Source organism: Nerophis lumbriciformis, linkage group LG06 (assembly GCF_033978685.3).
Source record: "Nerophis lumbriciformis linkage group LG06, RoL_Nlum_v2.1, whole genome shotgun sequence".
Taxonomy (NCBI): domain Eukaryota; kingdom Metazoa; phylum Chordata; class Actinopteri; order Syngnathiformes; family Syngnathidae; genus Nerophis; species Nerophis lumbriciformis.
The window spans coordinates 26,000,379-26,021,092 of NC_084553.2; the positions used below are offsets into that span (position 1 = coordinate 26,000,379).

Genomic DNA, 20,714 nt, shown 5'->3' on the forward strand with positions numbered 1-20,714 from the left:
CCACTGTGCCGCGGCACACTAGTGTGCCCTGAGATATTGTGTGGTGTGCCGTGGGAAATTATGCCACTTCACCTAATTGGTCCAAAAAATATTTTTTGCAAAGCAATAATCATAATAATGTGCCGTTGTATAGTGCCTGCGCTGTGTAGAGCTTGGCAATCCCAATATGCAGAGCACAGCGGGAGACAGCGTGCAGGTAAAAAGGTATGTAACGCTTAAACCAAAAATTAATACAAAAGGCAAGTCCCACTAGGAAAAAGCACTGAAGCATAGGGATGGCTATGTAAAACAAAAGTAAAACTGAACTGGCTACAAAGTCAACAAAAACAGAATGCTGGACGACAGCAAAAACTTACAGCGTGTGGAGCAAAGACGGCGTCCACAAAGCACATCCGTACATCACATGACAATCGTCCACAAAGCACATCCGTACATCACATGACAATCAACAATGTCCCCACAAAGAAGGATAGCGTATGCACAACTTATATAGTTTTGATTGCGAAAACAAAGCAGGTGCGGGCAGTAGCACTCAAAGGAAGGTGTGAAGCTGCTACAGGAGAACACCAACAAAACAGGAAAGGCCACCAAAATAACAGCGCAAGACAGGAACTAAAGCACTACACAGGAAACAACAACAAACTGGGGGAGTTTAATTTTTTTAACCTTTTCTGCTGGTGGTGTGCCTCCGTATTTTTTTTATGAAAAAAATGTGCCTTGGCTCAAAAAAGGTTGAAAACACTATTACATGATGGGATGATCTGTGGGGACAGCCCAGTGCAATACATTCACAGGTATTTGCAAAGCTAATAAACACATTTTAGTATTCAAATGAAAAATACAGGTACTACTTGTAACTGCTGTTATAAAAAACAAGGGTGACTGTTGAGATGATTAGAAGAGCTAGTGGGTTTGGGGATTGATTTCTGCTTAACATGCTTGAACTTCAAAAATATTCTGACAATGACAACAAAAAAAATGTCAGTCTTGCCAATTTGTTGCATAATTTTATTTAAGACATTAATTCCCATTTCAAACAATGTTCTACTTAAAGGAAGGACCCTGTTAAATACAGTTACCCTCTGAGCCAGTCCAGTGAGAAACATAAAACAAACTTCAAAACTCAGATGAAGAGAATTTATCAGAACAAGGTCTCATACATTTGCATGTTTCTACAACTGGTGCATTACATATCTGTGTATTTGTCATCATTCAACATGTGTTATTTTGGGAATATATTTAAGTAGTTAGCAGAAAACTGTATAGCTTTAAGACATTTAATAGACCAAAATCAATAAAATAAAAAAATTCTGACAATGCTATAAATAAATAGATTAAAAATACTAAAGCAAATCTGTCATATAAAAACACTTTGCCTGTGTGTACATATTTACTGAATAAATTGTGCAGAACGGCAAAAACATTTTTACATATTCTGACAAAGTTTAGACCTTCCAGACTTAAATGAGTCTGTTGGCACCCATTTGTACATGCACATTGTAGAGGATGGAGACAGACTATCAATACTACTTATATAAACCTTTTCAATACAGTCAGGAAGTCATCCCTATTAGCAAAATTCAACACATTTCATTCCAAATCATTTCAATCAAGGGGACATTTAATTTTGTTTTATATTATAGTTTTGAAATCCAACCAAAACTTTAATTATTTGGAAGAAAGAATTTACTATCTGGTAACAGATCCAGGCATATTTAAGAGGTAGAAGTCATCAACTCTTACAAAATACAAAAAAAAGTTGCCAACTGTATCTCAGTCAAGGTTTGTTTTTTACCTTACTGTACACCTTCACTTCCTCCACTAAAATTTACTTTTTTTTATGAAGCAAGCACCAGATATGATATCGAAAAAGTAAACTTCAATTTCAACACAGCAGTGACAATGAGACAGGTTTTGCTTTTTTCGGTGCAAAAACCAAAAAAATGACAGGGAGTGAATGTTTAGGGGCTGCAAACAGGATGTTGAATTCCACTGAAGTGGACTTTACTGTGAAATGATGTGCTTTGTGAGCAGTAATACCATCACCAATTAAAAAGGATGGTATAGGAACATAGGCTGAATACTATAATCAATGTTATCCAACATACTACAAGCAGTGCCTTTAACTGTCTAGCAAGGACTAAACCATTCATTGCAAAGTGCCTTAAAAAAGCATATAACAAATAATTCACAAAAAATCAAACATGCGCGCACAGTGGCCAGTTCAAACATGAGGAACAAACCAACATTGTGTGGACCGTGTGGTCGAGGCATGTTTATCATATCATCAGCGGGAGAACCTCCCACCCAGACATCAAGCAGTTGTGACCAAGGAAGAGCAACTTGATGTACGTTCCTGAGGGGAAGGACTTGAGAGTTATTGGAGGGGGAGTGTTACGAGGAATGGGATCAGCCCGGGCTGAGCTACTCCAGTTTCCGCTGCAGCTTTTTCTGGAAGCACACAGGCAAAATGGAAAGCACAGCGAGGACGCCAAGCACAGCCAGAGAGTTCCAGGACACGGCCTCACCGGCTGTGGTCAGTTTGTACAGTGTTGTGCCTGCGTTGATAGCTACGAAAGATGGCGGCGCCACACCTGTGAACAGAGGCGACTTTATCAACCCTCTCAATGATAAAATGATTGCAGCTGATAACAGAAATCAGAAATGCCTACCTAAAAAGGTCCCGATGAAGAAAACTCCTAAGGGCACATTGATGACTGGAGAGGTGATGTTGATGAACCAGTTGGGAAGGAACGGAGTTATCCTCAAGAAAATGATGTAATTGATTAAATGATCTCTGTGTTTGTCAACCTGCGAATCAAAAGCAGACAAATGACAAATAATGGCTTTTTAAAGTCAACATTTTCTCCAAGAATAAATCGTTTTTTGCTGAAAAAAAGAAATACAGTATTACCTCAACTTAAAGGGCTCATATTATGATAAATAAATGATAAATGGGTTGTACTTGTATAGCGCTTTTCTACCTTCAAGGTACTCAAAGCGCTTTGACACTACTTCCACATTTACCCATTCACACACACATTCACACACTGATGGAGGGAGCTGCCATGCAAGGCGCTAACCAGCACCCATCAGGAGCAAGGGTGAAGTGTCTTGCTCAGGACACAACGGGCATGACGAGGTTGGTACTAGGTGGGGATTGAACCAGGGACCCTCGGGTCGCGCACGGCCATTCTTCCACTGCGCCACGCCGTCCCTTATTATGTTTGTTTTTTTACATTAAAACCATTTCCTTGTGGTCTACATAACATGTAATGTTGGTTCTTTGGTCAAAATGTTGTATAGATATTGGCTGTGTCCCAATTCAGGGTCTGCATCCATCGGAGTGCGCATTTGTGGGGTGCTGACGTCATCGCGGTGCGCGAAGTCTGTCCCAATTCAAAAAAGTTTCAAGTGTCCTTCGAATGCGGCCGACAAATGTGTCCTTTCTGCCATTAGCAGAAGGTTGCATCTGTGTACACTTCGCGCCCTTAATATCCCGAGATCCTTTGCACTCACAACTCTGAAAAATATTTTCAACATGGCGCGGCTCTATGCGGACCGGAAAGAGCGACTATAATTTGTAAGTATATCTTTGTTTATTAATTAAAAACAGCTAAAAGCAGACAAGTCCAGCAGGGGTGACAGTAGTGATATACATTTTTGTTTAAATATGAGACCTCAACTATCGTAATGTTGTGCGTCCTCTGTGCTCTTTCCTCCTCTCTTTACCCCGAGGAAGTGCCGTATATCCGGCCGTTGAAGACAGCTTGGTGCCTCGAGCTTTTTTCAACGTTAGCAAGTAAAGCCTGACATATTTTAATTTACTTTATTAGACTGCAATAACTTGACTTAATTATGTTATATTAATGTCTGGGCGGACTAATGACGTATTGTAAACGTGTCATCAACATACCGATATTAGTTATTACTGTTTTTTGCGTACATTTGCATGTTATTTGAAAAGGTTTACTTCTATTAATGATTATTGTGATCTTGTGTTTAACTTTCCTGTTTTTGTTGCTGTGCAGAATAATCAAGGAGGAGGACTTGGACAACAAAGGACCAAAAATAAATGACACAAAACACTTATATACCAGTTTGGATGATCATTTAAAAACAAATTATTTTTACAACAGATACAAATTAATAAACTCATGTACTGAAACTGTAGTTGTTGTGATTAATTTCCTCTGCCTTAATTGCAAATAATTATATGATAATAATAATAATATTATGCTATCCCAATATTTACTATTACTGGCTATAATGCAACCAAATTGACAAGATTAGAAAATTACCTGTACATCAATTGTGAATCTCATATAAATAAAGTAAGATCGTGTGATGTTGCTGTATAGATAGACTGTGAGGTACATGTTCCACTTCAACAAGCATGAAAATAAATCCATCATTAACTAATAGTTAGGAATAACAGCTTTAGAATGCTTGTCAACATGTGACACATCTCCATGATAACCATCTTCCATGATCGGTTGTCTCTAACTGCAGGAAAATCAGACGGTGCCGGTAGCTATTAAAATAAATAAGGTAAAAATAAAGTAAAGGACCAAAAGAACACAAAATGATTCGACATTCTTCTATTAAGTTAGCCATTTTTTAACCTTGTGCAACTGAGCAGCAGATATGTGACGTAAATATAAGGGCGGGGACAACTAACGTGACCAGGAAGTGTCCCGTAGGCAGACTGTCCCAATTCATTTCGCTCAAGCCGCTGCTGGAGGACTCCCGCTAGGACCCACACTTTGTCGACCGCATAGGCTGGGTCCTTCGAAGGATGCAGACCCTGAATTGGGACACAGCTATTGAGTCTGTTTAGGTGATTAGAGAGTTAGCTTCTGCAACTAGTGGGTCCATGACGATGACTTCTGTTTTGTTTGATCAGTCATTTTACTGCCGTGTTACAGACACCGTTTGGAAACAATTCATGTATGTAAATTAACATTTACAATATCTTTCTGTGTAAATAACTAATTTCACAACATATACATCTGCGGCTTATAGTCCTGTCCGACTAATATATATATTAGTGGGTGTGGCTTATATACCGGTGCGCTCTATAGTCCGGGAAATACGGTACATAAATAAATGTACTAGCCACAAATAGCGCACACTGTTGAAGACTGTTCCCAACCATGATGTTACTTAGAATTTAAGAATCCTGCGTTGAACCAAGCCACATCGCTACAATGTCGCTTCATTGCATTTGCGCATCAAATATGATCTGTACATTAATTGAATGAAAATGTTTCCTGTTGACTTATACATATTTATTATATGATGGTACTTTTATAATAGTTGGTAGCCCCGATTACATTAGGAAAACGGGCTGTTTCAAATTACTGTTCAGCAGGTCTTGTACGGAAATTTAACATACCTGGCTAGCGTGCCAATAATTGAAAGTGTTTTTTGTACCACTTTGCCTCAGAATTTATATATATTTGTGTAATAGCACAGACAGGAGTGTGTCAATTGTTCATATGTCTCTGTTTTGCACATCAATTACTTTGATTTGAATTGTTTGACGTTCCTCTATTTAAACAGTTACCCAGTATTTCCTCTGAGTGTTGCCAAAATATCCAGAAATGTGGGTACAACAGCCATTAAGCTGGCATGAGTTCACTCTTGATACATCTCAACTTTGCCGTGAAAAGCGCGTATGCCAGGTTTTTGTGCGAACGCATGAGCCCCTGGTTTTATCGCTAGCATTAGATTAATTAAAATATTAGGAAGTTGCTGATGGTGTGTTTGACGGCAAAGCTGCTGGAGGGAGATACCACAGAAGTCCATTTTCCTAGGTAAATACTGTACATTATTATCACTTCATAAAACTATTGTAGTGGTTAGTACTACATTCTAGTGTATGTTTTGTATATAATAATTTCCATCTTAAAGTTGTTTTTTCTTTTTAGAAGGCATGTTACATGTTAAAATGGTGATGTTTTGGGAGGGCCAAACACCAATTACATGGATTTTAAATGTATTTTAATGGGAGATGCTGATTTGAGATAAAAGTGTTTTGAGTTAAGAGCTCTGCTACAAAACTAATTAAGCTCGCAAGTTGAGGTACAACTGTTCATCCAAATAACTGCCACATTAAAATGTTCCTTCAAATCCTTTTGAATAGCGATTTTCCTTACCTGCTGGGACCACTTTTGGGCTTTTTCTGTGAGGTATTTGTAGACCATGGGTCGGCCTACCAAGTAGGACAGCATGTAGCAAAAGGAAGCCCCCAAACCAGAGCACTGGCATGAAACAAAAAGAGAGTGACAGCTGCATTTTTCACCAAAGTATTTCTGAATGCATTGAAAGCACAATTACAGGTAAAACTAAATATATAGAAACTTGTGCAAAGGTTTGTTTATAGGATCAGCAATTAGATTTACAAGGTGAAACTAATATATGACATAAGCTCATAATAGGACTGTGAATCTTTGGGCACCACACAAATCGATTCTTGGGGGTAACGATTCAATTCAGAATATTATATATAATAGGGCTGTGAATCTTGGGGTGTCCCACGATTCGATTCAATATCGATTCTTGGGGTCACGATTCGATTCAAAATCAATTTTTTTTTCTCAATTCAACACAATTCTCGATTCAAAAACAAATTTTTTTCCCGATTCAAAAGGATTCTCTATTCATTCAATACATAGGATTTCAGCAGGATCTACCGCAGTCTGCTGACATGCAAGCAGAGTAGTATATTCTTGTAAAAAGCTTTTATAATTGTAAAGGACAATGTTTTATCAACTGATTGCAATAATGTAAATTTGTTTTAACTATTAAATGAACCAAAAATATGACTTTAACTTTGTGAAAATATTGGACACAGTGTGTTGTCAAGCTTATGAGATGTGATGCAAGTGTAATCCACTGTGACACTATTGTTCATTTTTTGTATATTTTTTTATAAATGTCTAATGATAATGTCAATGAGGGATTTTTAATCACTGCTATGTTGAAATTGTAACTAATATTGATACTGTTGTTGATAACATTCATTTTTGTTTCACTACTTTTGGTTTGTTCTGTCGTGTTTGTGTCTCCTCTCAATTGCTCTGTTTATTGCAGTTCTGAGTGTTGCTGGGTCGGGTTTAGTTTTGGAATTGGATTGCATTGTTATGGTATTGCTGTGTATTGTTTTGTTGGATTGATTAATAAAAATAAAAAAAATCGATTTAAAAATGAGAATCGATTCTGAATCGCGATTCGAATAGATTTTTTCCCACACCTCTAATATATATATATATATATATATATATATATATATATATATATATATATATATATATATATATATATGTGTGTGTGTGTGTATATATATATATATATATATATATATATATATATATATATATATATATATATATATATATATATATATATATATATATATATATATATATATATATATATATATATATATATATATATATATATATATATATATATATATATATATATACACACACATACATACACAAACACACATACATACATACATACATATATATATATATATATATATATATATATATATATACACACATATACATATATATGTATTAGGGCAGCAAATAACGATTAATTTGATAATCGATTAATCTGTCGATTATTACTTCGATTAATCGATTAATAATCGGATAAAAGAGACAAACTCCATTTTATCCTTTCCAGTATTTTATTGAAAGAAAACAGCATACTGGCACCATACTTATTTTGATTGTTTCTCAGCTGTTTGTACATTTTGCAGTTTATAATTAAAGGTTTGTTAAAAAAAAATTAAAAAAAAATAAAAAAAAATTTTTTTTTTAAATACCGGTACAAAAATTGCCTCTGCGCATAGCATAGATCCAACGAATCGATGACTAAATTAATCGCCAACAATTTTTATAATCGATTTTAATCATTTAATCGATTAGTTGTTGCAGCCCCAATATGTATGTGTGTGTGTATATATATATACATACACATATATATATATATATATATACATACACATATATGCATTCACACAGTATATATATATATATATATATATATATATATATATATATATATATATATATATATATATAAATAAATACATAAATACATACATACATACATACATACACACACACACATATATATATATTAGGGATGTCCGACAATATCGGACTGCCGATATTATCGGACGATAAATGCTTTAAAATGTAATATCGGAAATTATCGGTATCGGTTTCAAAATTATCGGTATCGGTTTCAAAAAGTAAAATTTATGAGTTTTTAAAACGCCGTTGTATACACGGACGTAGGAAGAAGTGTGGAGCGCCAATAAACCTTGAAGGCACTGCCTTTGCTTGCCGGCCAGGTCACATAATATCTACGGCTGACTAATTTTCTCTCAGCAGCAGGTGATAGCTTGCGTTTTCTTCCTGATCGTGGCAGTGACAAAACTGTGCCATGCACTTCATACTTACGAACAATTGTCTGCACAGTTGTTCTTGGGACCTTAAACTGCTTTGAAATGGCTCCAAGTGACTTTCGTGACTTGTTCAAGTCAATGATTAGTTTTTTCAGATCGGTGCTGAGTTCCTTTGACTTTCCCATTGTCGCGTTTGTAACAGAGTCTAATGACTGCATCACATGAGCCCTATTTAAATGGGCTCAGAGAAGTCAACAGGTGCCGTCAATCATAATCACTCACATGAAGTTAAGAGGCCATGCCATTAAGCTAATTTGATTTGATTGTAACTTTTCTACATCACCAAAATTGATAATGCATGTTGCTATATGTATACTTTTGACCCAGCAAATTTGTTCATATTTTCAGTAGACACATAATAAATTCATAAAAGAACCAAACTTCATGAATGTTTTTTGTGACCAACAAGTATGTGCTCCAATCACTCTATCACAAAATAATAAGAGTTGTAGAAATTATTGGAAACTCAAGACAGCCATGACATTATGTCCTTCACAAGTGTATGTAAACTTTTGACCATGACTGTATATACTTTTTTAAATATATATATTTTTTAAACAATTAAGAATTGTCAAAAATAAGAATCAGGATTTATTAAAAACATCTTTTTTTTTTCAATATAATTTTGATGATTATGGCTTACAGCCTATGAAAACCTCAAATTGTAAATGTCAGAAAATGTTGGTTTTTCAAAAACTGTAAATCATGATGATCAAAATTATAACAAATAAAAGCCTGACATATTTCACTTTGTATGTACCGGTAATGAGTTTATATGAAATATCAGGTTCACATTTGAAGTGTAATTGCTGAAATTTACTTTTGTGTTCTACTGTAAACAGTGTAGTTAAAACTTATTGGGAAGCTTGGAAAATGAGTTCCCTCAGCTGTTTGATAATGAAAAAAGTCATACATTTGTCAAACCTTTACAATACTATATAATCTGCCGAAACTTTCCAAAAAATACATTACTCCTTGTTAAGATCTCCCATTCGTCAAACACACACAATATGACCTATTAAATAGATCCAATGTTACCCAGTAACATGGGTTTAAAAGTAATCCAATATCAAATTATAGTATACTAGGAAGATGTCTTACTCACCAAGCAGACTAAGAAAAGAGCTAGAGGGAATGGGTAAAGATATCCAGACAGGATGCTGAGGAAAATGGATCCAGGGATTGCAAAAGTCTGTAGGCTGAACAAGGTGTTAAGGTAAATTGTATGTTAACGATATCAAACATTATACAGACCTGCACAGATTTCATGACATAACTGTGTTGCCATATTACACATTAAGGACAATGGTACGAAAGGGTAACAAATGGATTGCAATAAATTTACTTTTTTCCAGAGGATACAAAACATATGTTGCAAAGTAGGCCAGCAACACCTGGCTGTAGTAAGTGTCTTTGTATTTGGATAACACAGTTCCCAACGCTTTAGCATCATCCATGTCTTTGGGGATCTTGATTTTTTCCATTTCATCACTAAAAAAAACAGAACATTGAACAACATCAATAAAATACAAACTAGCTTTGGCTTCCAAAAGCACAGATGGTGACACTTACATTTTAAGAAATACTAGTACCCTATGGTTACCGGTACTTTAAAAACAGTGCTGGTGGTGAAACGGTGCCCGAATTGGTGCCTAAACCGTTACTTAAAAAAAATTAACAATATGAAAATTTTTGAAAAAAAGAAAAAAGAAAGCCTATTAATTTTTATGGAACTTTGTGACATTGAAGTTAAATAATTTATTTATTTATCATTGAAGTTAAACAGACTAGTGATTGAAATACTTCAATTATACAAGTTAAATGATAACTAAGTAATACAATTAAAACAATTTGAAAAATACCACAACAAGTTGTCATAATTATTGCAGCAATACAGAACATATAACGTGCAAAAAACGACTTGCATGTCGATACTCATAATTCCGGGGGTTCGTCAATGCAACCTCACTTGTCGTAACCGTCATTGGTGCATAATCAGGAAGTCTAATCTCTATCGGTATTATGAGGGCTGCTATTTTCAACGTGTTCAGGTCAGCAATGAAGTTAAAAAGAGCGCCAAACTTCTGTCGGGATTCTACACTACTTAAAAGAATGTTACTTGCACAATAACACCGCCAAGCACTTGTTTGAAGGTGGCTGAGTCTGCATGAATTAAAATGAAGCAATGATAGCTTCTTTTTTTTTTTCGGTGTGGTTACTACCGTTTATGTTGGCACCTGTGCTATTATAGAATCTGTTTTCGTTGCCCATCCCTCGAGACAATTAAGACTCCACATTATTATTAGGGCTATCAAAGTTAACGCAATAAGGCCTTAACTATAATTTACATTAACGGCAAAAAAAAAATTGACGCGTGATTAACGTGCACGCGTCCTGTCTGACCGTCAGTCCATTCCGTAGTGTGGGAAAATGCATCTGCGTTCAGTTACGGTTGAGCAACAAGCAGGAAAAAATAGCAAGCACAAATGAACAAAGAACATGGCACATTATGGAAAGTCCAGGTCCAAAGCCATGGCAAATCATTCTCCCGACAAGACAAGACCATTTTCATCTACAATTGCAGTGAGCTGTCATCACGAGAGCAAATTCCTGCTGGAGAGCTTGCATTCAGAGAGGTGGAGCTTTGCCTCAGTGTTTAGATTACAGTTTAGTGCATTGATAACATAATGTGTAGATCGTTACTGTAACTGGTTTAGTGAGATGGGATACAAGCTCAGCAGAAAGGAAAGACAAACTTTATCTGTCGGTCGTCAAAACATTTCGAGACACCTCTTCTTGAACCAATCTTACATTTCCGGCTTCAAAATAAAAGCGTCACATGCGGTCCAACTGCACTCACAAAAATTAAAAATGGCTTCCAATACTATCATGATTTGTCAAATACATTTTGTAATACAATCAGTGATATTTCTACCTAAATAAGTGTACATCATATTACGCTTTATTAATAAACAGAGAACAAGGTTTCCCCTAATGTAACTGAATGTGGCGCACCGCCACGGCAAAATCATGACCTCCAGACCATAAAAAATTTGGGTTTTGTATGTGAAAACTATTTCAATTAATAAAATGCATTGTAGCCAAAAATCCAATGCTCACTATTTTGAACTTTTACTGAGAATCTTATGATAACAGCTGGGGAAACACGGTGTGACAGGGGTTAGTATGTGTGCCTCACAATACGAAGGTCCTGGGTTCGATCCCTGGGCTCGTGGTCTTTCTGTGTGGAGTTTGCATGTTCTCCACGTGACTGCATGGGTTCCCTCTGGATACTACGGCTTCCTCCCACCTCCAAAGACGTGCACCAGGGGATAGGTTGATTGGCAACACTAAATTGGCCCTAGTGTGTGAATGTTGTCTGTCTATCTGTGTTGGCCCTGCAATGAGGTGGAGACTTGTCCAAGGTGTACCCCGTCTTCCGCTCGAATGCAGCTGAGATAGGCTGCAGCACCCCCACGACCCCGAGAGGGGACAAGCGGCAGAACATGGATGAATGGATGGATGATAACAGCATTGACAACTGATGTACCGAAATTCGGCCGCCGAAAAAAAGACTGATCACCGAAAACAGCACTGCTGAAACTGGAAGTTGTGACAAACAAGATGCACACGATTGTCTGGAGCGTAGTCAGCATGTCTGCGATGTAGACGTAACTTTGGTGTATCGCAGATATCCCGCGAACAGCGATCTACAAAACGTGCAAATATTAAGAGGACAGTGGCGGCTTTTAAGGAGAGAAGGTTCAACTGGAGCAGCAGTGCGAAGCGAGTGTGACGTTATGCTCGCTGCAGCTGTTTTTTCGTCAGGGACATCGAGGGACAGAAGTAGAGTCTCTAAACACGAGTACAGTCTATTTTTGCAATACGTTTTAATAAAGAAAAAGTCACTATAAGTCTCGACACTTGAAAAATTCTCAACAAAGTACAATGTACAATAAACAGCAACAATTAAACAAATAGCAAAACAATATGATATAATATATGTTAATGTTGATACTAATTAATAACATATACATGTATTTGTTTTAAATATATGTACTGTATACATTTTCTTTTGCCTTTTTAAAGAAAATCATATCATTACAGCAAATTATGCAGATTATACAATGACGTCATGATGACCACGTCCCTAATCGCACCCCCACCACCACCACTCCAGGTATCTTGGCAATCTAAAGGAAACCCTGGAGAAGGTTAGGACTTTGTCATGCAGCGATATGAATGCTATAAACTTGTACAACATGTAATGTACAGAATATCAAAAGCATTTTTTCAGGGAAAAATATTAGATTACATTACCAAACATCTCTGACAATCAGATCATGATCGTAACGGTCCACATTTTGTGTTATTAATGTGCTAAACTGGTATCTGAAAACAGAAGAGTAGCTCTTCTTCTCTGAAAGCAAGTGTTCCTACCGCAGGAATTAAAATTCTGTCGGGGATACACCAACGCACTGCAGGTCATTCTTTTTATTGTCATTAAAAGTGTGTTTAAGTCCAGTTTGAGTTGAGCTGTTTCAAAAAACATAATGTTTAATAAATATGTCCTTACAGCAAACAAATCGTTCTGTAATTTTTAAAACTTGAAAATTGGTACACATATTTATGATGAAAAATTATATGTATCTGCTAAGAATCACGATTAATTTTTAGTTAATAATGTATTGTATTCATGTATTTCAATCGTTTGAAAGCCCTGGTAATTATATATTTATACGATTAATAAAAATCAGGCCCTTTCATTCACTCGTGGCAATATTGTTTTAAAGTTCACTCCAGTCTTCTTGTTTGGATGTGCTACATTCTGACCAACCTTATTTGTGTCACCTGCTTGAAAAGAAAATGCACAAAACAATGTATGTAGGACATGTTATAGGTCACTGGGCCACAACATCTCACTACAAATCCACTGTAGTGTATAACTGCATGGGTTACCATGACAACATGAAACTACTTACTCGGGAAGCTCTGGAAAGTTCCTATAGACCAGATACATAACTGAGGCTGAGCAGGTGAAAATAGCCAGTAGAATGAGGAGAGACATACGTGCTGAGCCTCCGGCAGCATGGCAACTGTCTGTGAGCAAAGAAAAGAAGAATTTGCATTAAGTCTTTACCGTGGGCAATTATTACTCAATTATTTTGTTTTTATACATTACGAATCAAAAACAGTGTTTACTCCATGGTTACAAAATTGTATAAGCTTCTCTTATCTTAGTCATGATGAAACTTATTGTTGAGTATGTGATTTAACTAGACAGCTGCCCCACAGTCAAGGGCTCAGTTTGAGGTTTCTTCTCTAGAGGGAGTTTTTTTCCTAGCTCAAATGCTTGCACATGAAGGTTTTTATTTTATTTTATGGAGGAGTGTGGTTATATACCTGCTCAATGTCTTGAGATAACTTCCCTTGTAAATTGTGGCAGCAAAAATAAAGATGACTTGACAATTTGGGCTGCATGTATAAAATAGCAGCAAAAACAGACTAGTAGGGGTTGCATTATGTAAGAAAAAAACAAGGGACCAAGTGTGATGCGCCCGTGCGCTAGTACTGCAAGTTGAGGTGCTTGTAGTTAAAGCACAAGTCGCATGCACTATCCTACATGTGACTCCTGCTTGTACGCTCTGCTTGCAGCTACTGCCAGTGGCTAACCCTCGTTGCGGGGGTTAAAAGACAAGCAGATTGCGTAATTCTCATCCTGCCGGTACAAAGCCTCTCCACCACCAATATTCCTGCAAGGCCACACAAGGAATCTGGAATCTTGCGGTCCCAGGCTAAACTGCAGGGGATCTCAGAGCAGCATGTGGACACGCCCTGGCACCCACGAATCACTGCCCCATCTATGGGTTAAATAGAACACCCGCCCCCGACAATGCGACGAGCATTGTTCTGGCAACTACTGCGGTTGAATTGACACCAAATGTATTTTGTCCATTCCTTTGAATCATGCCAGGGAGGCAGAGGGGGGAGGCAGAGGGGGGAGTCCTGTTGCCTGGGCAACACAGGATTTCCATAGGTACTGCCCATACTGCCTAAAGTTGGGCGCTAGGGGCTGCCTCCGACGGTGGGAGAGATGCTTCATTTTATTGGACAACAACCACCCGCTTGGCAGCCCCCAGCCAGTTAAGCGCTGTCCCGCCACAACCCATCATTGGGTGCATGAAGCTTATGAATTTATTCTGACAAGTGGGCTGTAAATGTGCGCACCAAGCAAAACAAACAAAACCTATCAAGCAACGACTCCAGCATTACGCCTGGGATGCTGGAATGTCAGAACCATGACAGGCTGACCGATAACTACCTTGACGTCAATGATGCTTGAAAGACTGCAGTCATTAACAAAAAACTCCTGAAGAGGCAAATAGGCATTTCAACACTACAGGAAACCCGACTCCATTCATCTGGCTCACTAACAGAAAGGGACTACACCTTTTTCTGGCAGGGCAACCCTCCTACTGAAACCAGGGAATGGAATAGGCTTCGCAGTTTACAGTAAAGAAAACTCTACTGAGCGCAATAGTACCACATACAAGTGGTTCAGAGAGGATATTAACTCTCTGCCTAAACAACCATGAAACCTGTTCATATGAAGTGTGGTTATACACCAACACTCAGCTACTCCAAAGAAATAAAAGACAAATTCTACAATGAGCTTGACACCGCAGTAAAAATGTTTCCCAAACGAGAGCAGCTTTACCTGTTTGGTGACTTCAATACAAGGGTTGGCGCAGACCACGTGTCCTGGCCATAATGCTTGGGTTATCATGGCATTGGTCAAAAGAACGAGAACGGGCAACGTCTCCCTGAGTTCTGCACATATCACAATCTAGAACTAGAATGGGCAACGTCTCCCTGAGTTCTGCACATATCACAATATGTACATCACAAACTCATACTTTCGACTAAACCTCATCACAAGGTCTCTTGTAGACACCCACGATCTGGTCACCGGAACCAGCTATACCTGCTCATTGCATGACGCACCGACATTTGACACAAACCCAAACCTGGAGCTTTCATAGCACAGATTGCGACACAGACCACTCTTTTGTCTGCTATTGGGTCAAACTACGGACAGAAAATATCTATAGAGCAAAACCAAAAGGTCCCTCTTGTGTTGACATCAGTAGAACAGCTAATCCAACCAAATGGTAAATGGTTAATACTTGTATAGCGGTACTCAAAGCGTTCTGACACTATTCCCACATTCACCCATTCATACACACATTCACACACTGATGGCGGGAGCTGACATGCAAGACACTAACCGCAACCCATCAGGAGCAAGGATGAAGTGTCTTGCTCAAGGACAAAACGTACGTGACCAGGATGGCAGAATCTGGGGATCGAACCAGGAACCCTGAGGTTGCTGGCACGGCCGCTCTACCCACGGAACCCCCCCGTCCCAGTCCTACTGCCTTTGTCTTTGCCCTGGAAAAGGGACTCTGCCCAATTTGTTGGGATGCCTTACAACATACCATCCATAGTACAGCCCTAAAGGTCTTTGGCAGATAACAAAGGAGGTCCAATTAGGGCTGGGCGATTACATGATCATAATTGCGATTAATTTGAGTTTGATCACGGTGATCAGCAGTTAGCATTTTTATCTTGATCAAACATGGCGTAAATGTCTGTTACAGGATGCCGCAGTAATAAATAATAGGGAAGCAACGATGCTAGGTATAATCCTGCATTGAATAATCCTCCTATATTGACTGTGATCCTGTGTGTGTGTTTGTGTACGTTTGTGTGAACGTGTGTGCGTAGGACTATCCCGTTCAACGGTCGCGAAAGTCAGACTCGTCACAACGTAATTAATGTTCAATCAGCGTTGTGCCTCTTCTCCCTTACACAGCTGGAAGTGCAGCCCAGAATAATCAAAGCAATATCACTGACACTAACATAGAAGTTGAAACAACATTGAGAAGGAGCTAATTTAATTAGAAAAGGGCATTGTTATAGCTAAATATTTTTTAATCTGATGTTTTGTTTGTGTCTGCAAAGATTCAACTCTAAACTAAAAAAATCTACAGACAGACGACACTGTGTTCAAATTATTTTTGAGTTTTTGGATGAAAAATATTTTGTTCCTGAAATAATAATTAAACTTGTTTTATGTGTTGGTGCACATAATTTTACAGTACCTCACATTCAAACTGCACTTTAATGTACTTTTATTAAATATAAACTACAGTAGTTGGGTTAAAAAAAAAAAACACTCCACAATCTGGGTCACCGCTTGCCATTTGCCAAAGTACTGGTGAGAAGAAATCAAAGAATACAAATAATACTTTATCATTTGAAGGTCTTGTTTAGTAAATGTTGACTTGAAATAAAAGTCTTATAGCATTCAAGACATCAATGATACTTTATTTACTGTAGCATGTTTATGATGACAAGCAAAAAACCTAAATAACTTAGAGAGGGGAAAAAAGTAGTTTTCTTTAACCCCACTAAACGTACCGAAAAAGAAGCATGACAATGGCCCTAAAACCGAGGTAGCGTGGGTTACATGTACCGTTGCATCTCTAGTAAACACAATCATATATATGAACAAAATGACAGTTGTCAGCTGTTAGCATATATTACCTCAATCAAACATGGCGGCAATGTCTTTTACAACAGTGGTCCCCAACCACCGGGCCGCGGCCGGGTACCGGTCCGTGGATCGATTGGTACCGGGCCGCACAAGAAATACAAATGTAATTTTTATTTTTTTATTAAATCAACATAAAAAACACAAGATACACTTACAATTAGTGCACCAACCCAAAAAACCGCCCTCCCCCATTTATACTCATTCACACTCATTCGCACAAAAGAGTTGTTTCTTTCTGTTATTAATATTTCTGGCTCCTACATTATATATCAATATAGATCAATACAGTCTGCAGGAATACAGTCCGTAAGCACATATGAATGTATTTTTTTATGACATTTTTTTTTTTTTTAAATAAAAAAATGTGTCCCCCAGTCCGTGGGACAAATTTTCAAGTGTTGACCGGTCCACAGTTACAAAAAGGTTGGGGACCACTGTTTTACAAGATACTGCAGTAAACAGTAGGGATGCAGTACTCGGTATAATCCTGCATGGGACAATCTGCCTTTAATTTTTAAAAAATTAAATGTGATTAATTGAGATCGGATGAGATGAAAAAAATTAATCGAGATAATTTATTTTTGCCATATCGCCAAGCCCTAGGTCCAATGACTGGTTCCAACTACAAACAAATGCCATCCGACAGGGCACTACATATCCTTAGGATATCAAGGAGAAACTTTCAGCTCGCTTCCCGACACTGTGCCAACAGTTACTGGCTAAAGCTTTGCAGTAACATCCAGCGGGCTACTGGTTCTGGTAACAATAAAAAGGTACAGTATGTATGATGGCATCAAAAAAGCGCTTGGACCATCACATCAAACAATCGTCCTTCTGAAATCATCTTAAGGAGAAATCCTCTCTAACTGCTCTAAACAACTTAACCGCTGGATAGACCACTACTCTGAACTCATTGCCAGTGACAACACCATCTCTGATACAGCACTATGTCATGTTGAACATCCACCTCAGATGAAAGAACTGGACACAGAACCAACACCTGAGGAGCTAATCAAAGCCATTGACAGCCTAACCACCGGTAAATCGTTTGGTTGCCAACGATGGGATTTACAGCTGAAGTCCTTAAATGTGGGAAGCCTGCCCTTCTTGACCATCTCCACAAGATTTGCTTGTGTTGGAGACAAGGGCCTGTTTCACAAGACATGAAGAATTCCACCATCGTCACATTGTATAAAAATAAGGGCGACAGGAGTTACTGTAACAACTATCGCAGTATCTCACTACTAAACACCACCGGTAAAGTCTTTGCCAGAGTTTCATTGAACAGGCTTCAGATTCTTCAGGAGCGGATCTACTCGGAATTACAGGCAGGTTTCAGAGCAAAAAAAATCTAACACGGACATAATCTTCTCTTTAAGACAGCTGCAAAAGAAGTTCAGAGAACAGAGTAAAGCACTTTACATAGCATTCCTAGACCTGACGATGGCCTTTGATTTTGCTAGTAAGAGTGGTCTCTTCCAGCTGCTTGAATGGCGAGCCTGCCCTCCAAAACTCCTCCGCATTCTCCAGTCCTTCTACGTCGACATGCAAGGCACTATCCAGTTTGATGGGTCTACCTTTGACCCCTTCAAAATCCGTTGTGGTGTCAAACAGGGATGCGTGTTGGAACCTACCCTGTTTGCGATCTTCTTTCCCTTCTTCTATGGCAAGCCTTTGGAACAGCAACTGAAGGAATATACCTTCACACAACTACTGATTGTAACCTGTTCAACTTTGCTGGTCTAAAAGCCATAACAAGTGATAGAACACTTGTCATCTGGGACATGCTGTTTGCTGATGAAGCAATTATTAAATTAAACATTTACACACCAATGTCTGAGAAGGAGCAGGATGAAGAAAAATCTTATATTTTCCTGCCCCCTTCAACATAATACGTAGTCTTACTTAATATCATATAAACCAACAATTACATCCAAATATAACGAAAACAAACAAAAAAACATACAAAAAAACACAACAAGTGCAAATGGTTGTCCCGGGAGATTTTCGGGAGGGGCACTGAAATTCGGGAGTCTCCCGGGAAAATCGGGAGGGTTGGCAAGTATGGTCTTGATGCCTTGAGTGACAATCTACAATGTAAATAGTCATGAAAATAAAGAAAACGCATTGAAAAGAAGGTGAGTCCAAACTTTTGGCCTGTACTGTATATATGAGTGTATACTGTCAGTCATCATGTCATATAAGGTTTACCTACTCAGTGGCCTAGTGGTTAGAGTGTCCCCCCTGAGATCGATAGGTTGTGAGTTCAAACCCCGGCCGAGTCATACCAAAGACCAAAAAAATGGGACCCATTACCTCCCTGTTGGCACCCAGCATCAAGGGTTGGAATTGGCGGTTAAATCACCAAAAATAATTCCCGGGCGCGGCACCGCTGCTGCCCACTGCTCCCCTCACCTCCCAGGGGGTGATCAAGGGGATGGGTCAAATGCAGAGGACACATTTCACCACACCGAGTGTGTGTGTGACAATCATTGGTACTTTAACTTTAATCAGTGCAAAGTCCATGGACTCTTCTGAATTAGAGTCCAGTTGCCTGCATTTACCCTTTCCAGATAGCATGACACTTCTTTCACAAATATAAAGGCAAAAAAATCAGGTCGACCAGCCCCACAAGGTGTCCCTATTTTTTTCTTCAGGGAGTTGGCAACCCCAATTACCTCACACTAACAAATACTGTAAATCACAAGATAATAGACAGATGCAGCTTAGTGTCTGAATGACAGCTTGAGCCAAGTATTTGAATGGAATCAATCATTTAAAAGTACGTTGTTTACAAAACGTGAGCGAATTACGATATTTCACAATGCTCTTTAGCCAGGATAATCACGTGACAGCTACATGCTAGCTACATCGCAAAATGACAGGTTGTTTTGTTCTTATGCTAACCTAACCACGCTTTTAAAAACTGGTGGTTAGCTACATTCAACTGGCATGTTGTGTTCCAACATGGAAACTCTAAATACATCTTAATTCCTGGTAAACTCTGCATTCGGGCGGACGAACATTTCACCCCTGTGACCCAGAGTGTGCGTGATAGTTAGCCTTTACATGGCATATCTTTACCGTTCAGTGCTGTGGAGTCCTTAGCATTAGCCACCAGTTCCTCCTTCGACACAGCCAAGCCGTCAATGTTTCGTTTATCCCCTCGCTTTGTAGCCATTTTCTTTTATAAAGTACTCGCCACTTTTACGGCTGTCAGGTTGAGTGAAATCCCAGCAGAGGAAAAAGAAGACACCGGTAAGGTGACAGGCTCCTGCATTGTTGCCAGATGAGAAATGATTATCGTACCAGAAGCAACACAGTTTCGTATTAACTAGGAAAATGATCGTTCATACCCGGGTAGACTTTGCTCTGGATCATCTGCTATAGTAAGAATGATCACAACAGACTGTGCATGGTATAGTTTATACCACAGTTTTACCTTTAAATAAACTAACAGCGCTGTTGGAGAAAAGCTGCCAATTTCAGAACAGCGCCCTCACCGGTGCGGCGTGGAATAGCTGCTGCACTGGACAGCCATTTTTCATGTTCAAATGTTAATCCTGTATTATAAATAATCTGGAGGAATAACATACATAA

At 38.4% G+C, this 20,714-nt stretch overlaps 1 protein-coding gene across 3 annotated transcripts; it reads right to left on the reverse strand.

Annotated features, from left to right (window-relative positions):
* Positions 1-991: 991 nt before the first annotated feature.
* Positions 992-20,610, reverse strand: tmem41b (transmembrane protein 41B). Of its 3 annotated transcripts, XM_061963982.1 has the most exons (8): positions 20,471-20,610; positions 20,199-20,388; positions 13,477-13,594; positions 9,857-9,985; positions 9,600-9,693; positions 6,162-6,266; positions 2,673-2,811; positions 992-2,594 (listed from the first exon to the last, which is right to left on the reverse strand). In XM_061963982.1, the coding sequence occupies exons 2-8, from the start codon at positions 20,293-20,295 to the stop codon at positions 2,425-2,427; spliced, it is 852 nt and encodes a 283-aa protein (XP_061819966.1). In that variant the 5' UTR covers positions 20,296-20,388; positions 20,471-20,610; the 3' UTR covers positions 992-2,424. The 3 variants fall into 3 exon arrangements, with proteins under 3 accessions (XP_061819966.1, XP_072769460.1, XP_061819964.1); XM_072913359.1 differs by lacking the exon at positions 9,857-9,985; XM_061963980.1 differs by lacking the exon at positions 20,471-20,610 and having other exon boundaries at positions 20,199-20,456.
* Positions 20,611-20,714: the final 104 nt, after the last annotated feature.

Bases quoted from the DNA above. Each gene is read 5' to 3' on its own strand.
- tmem41b (XM_061963982.1), bottom strand. From the start codon at position 20,295: ATGGCTACAAAGCGAGGGGATAAACGAAACATTGACGGCTTGGCTGTG. The intron at 9,986-13,476 runs GTAAGTAGTTTC...TGTTTTTTTTAG, and splicing joins AACTTTCCAGAGCTTCCCGA to TGATGAAATGGAAAAAATCA. The intron at 9,694-9,856 runs GTATCCTCTGGA...CACCTTGTTCAG, and splicing joins TACTTTGCAACATATGTTTT to CCTACAGACTTTTGCAATCC.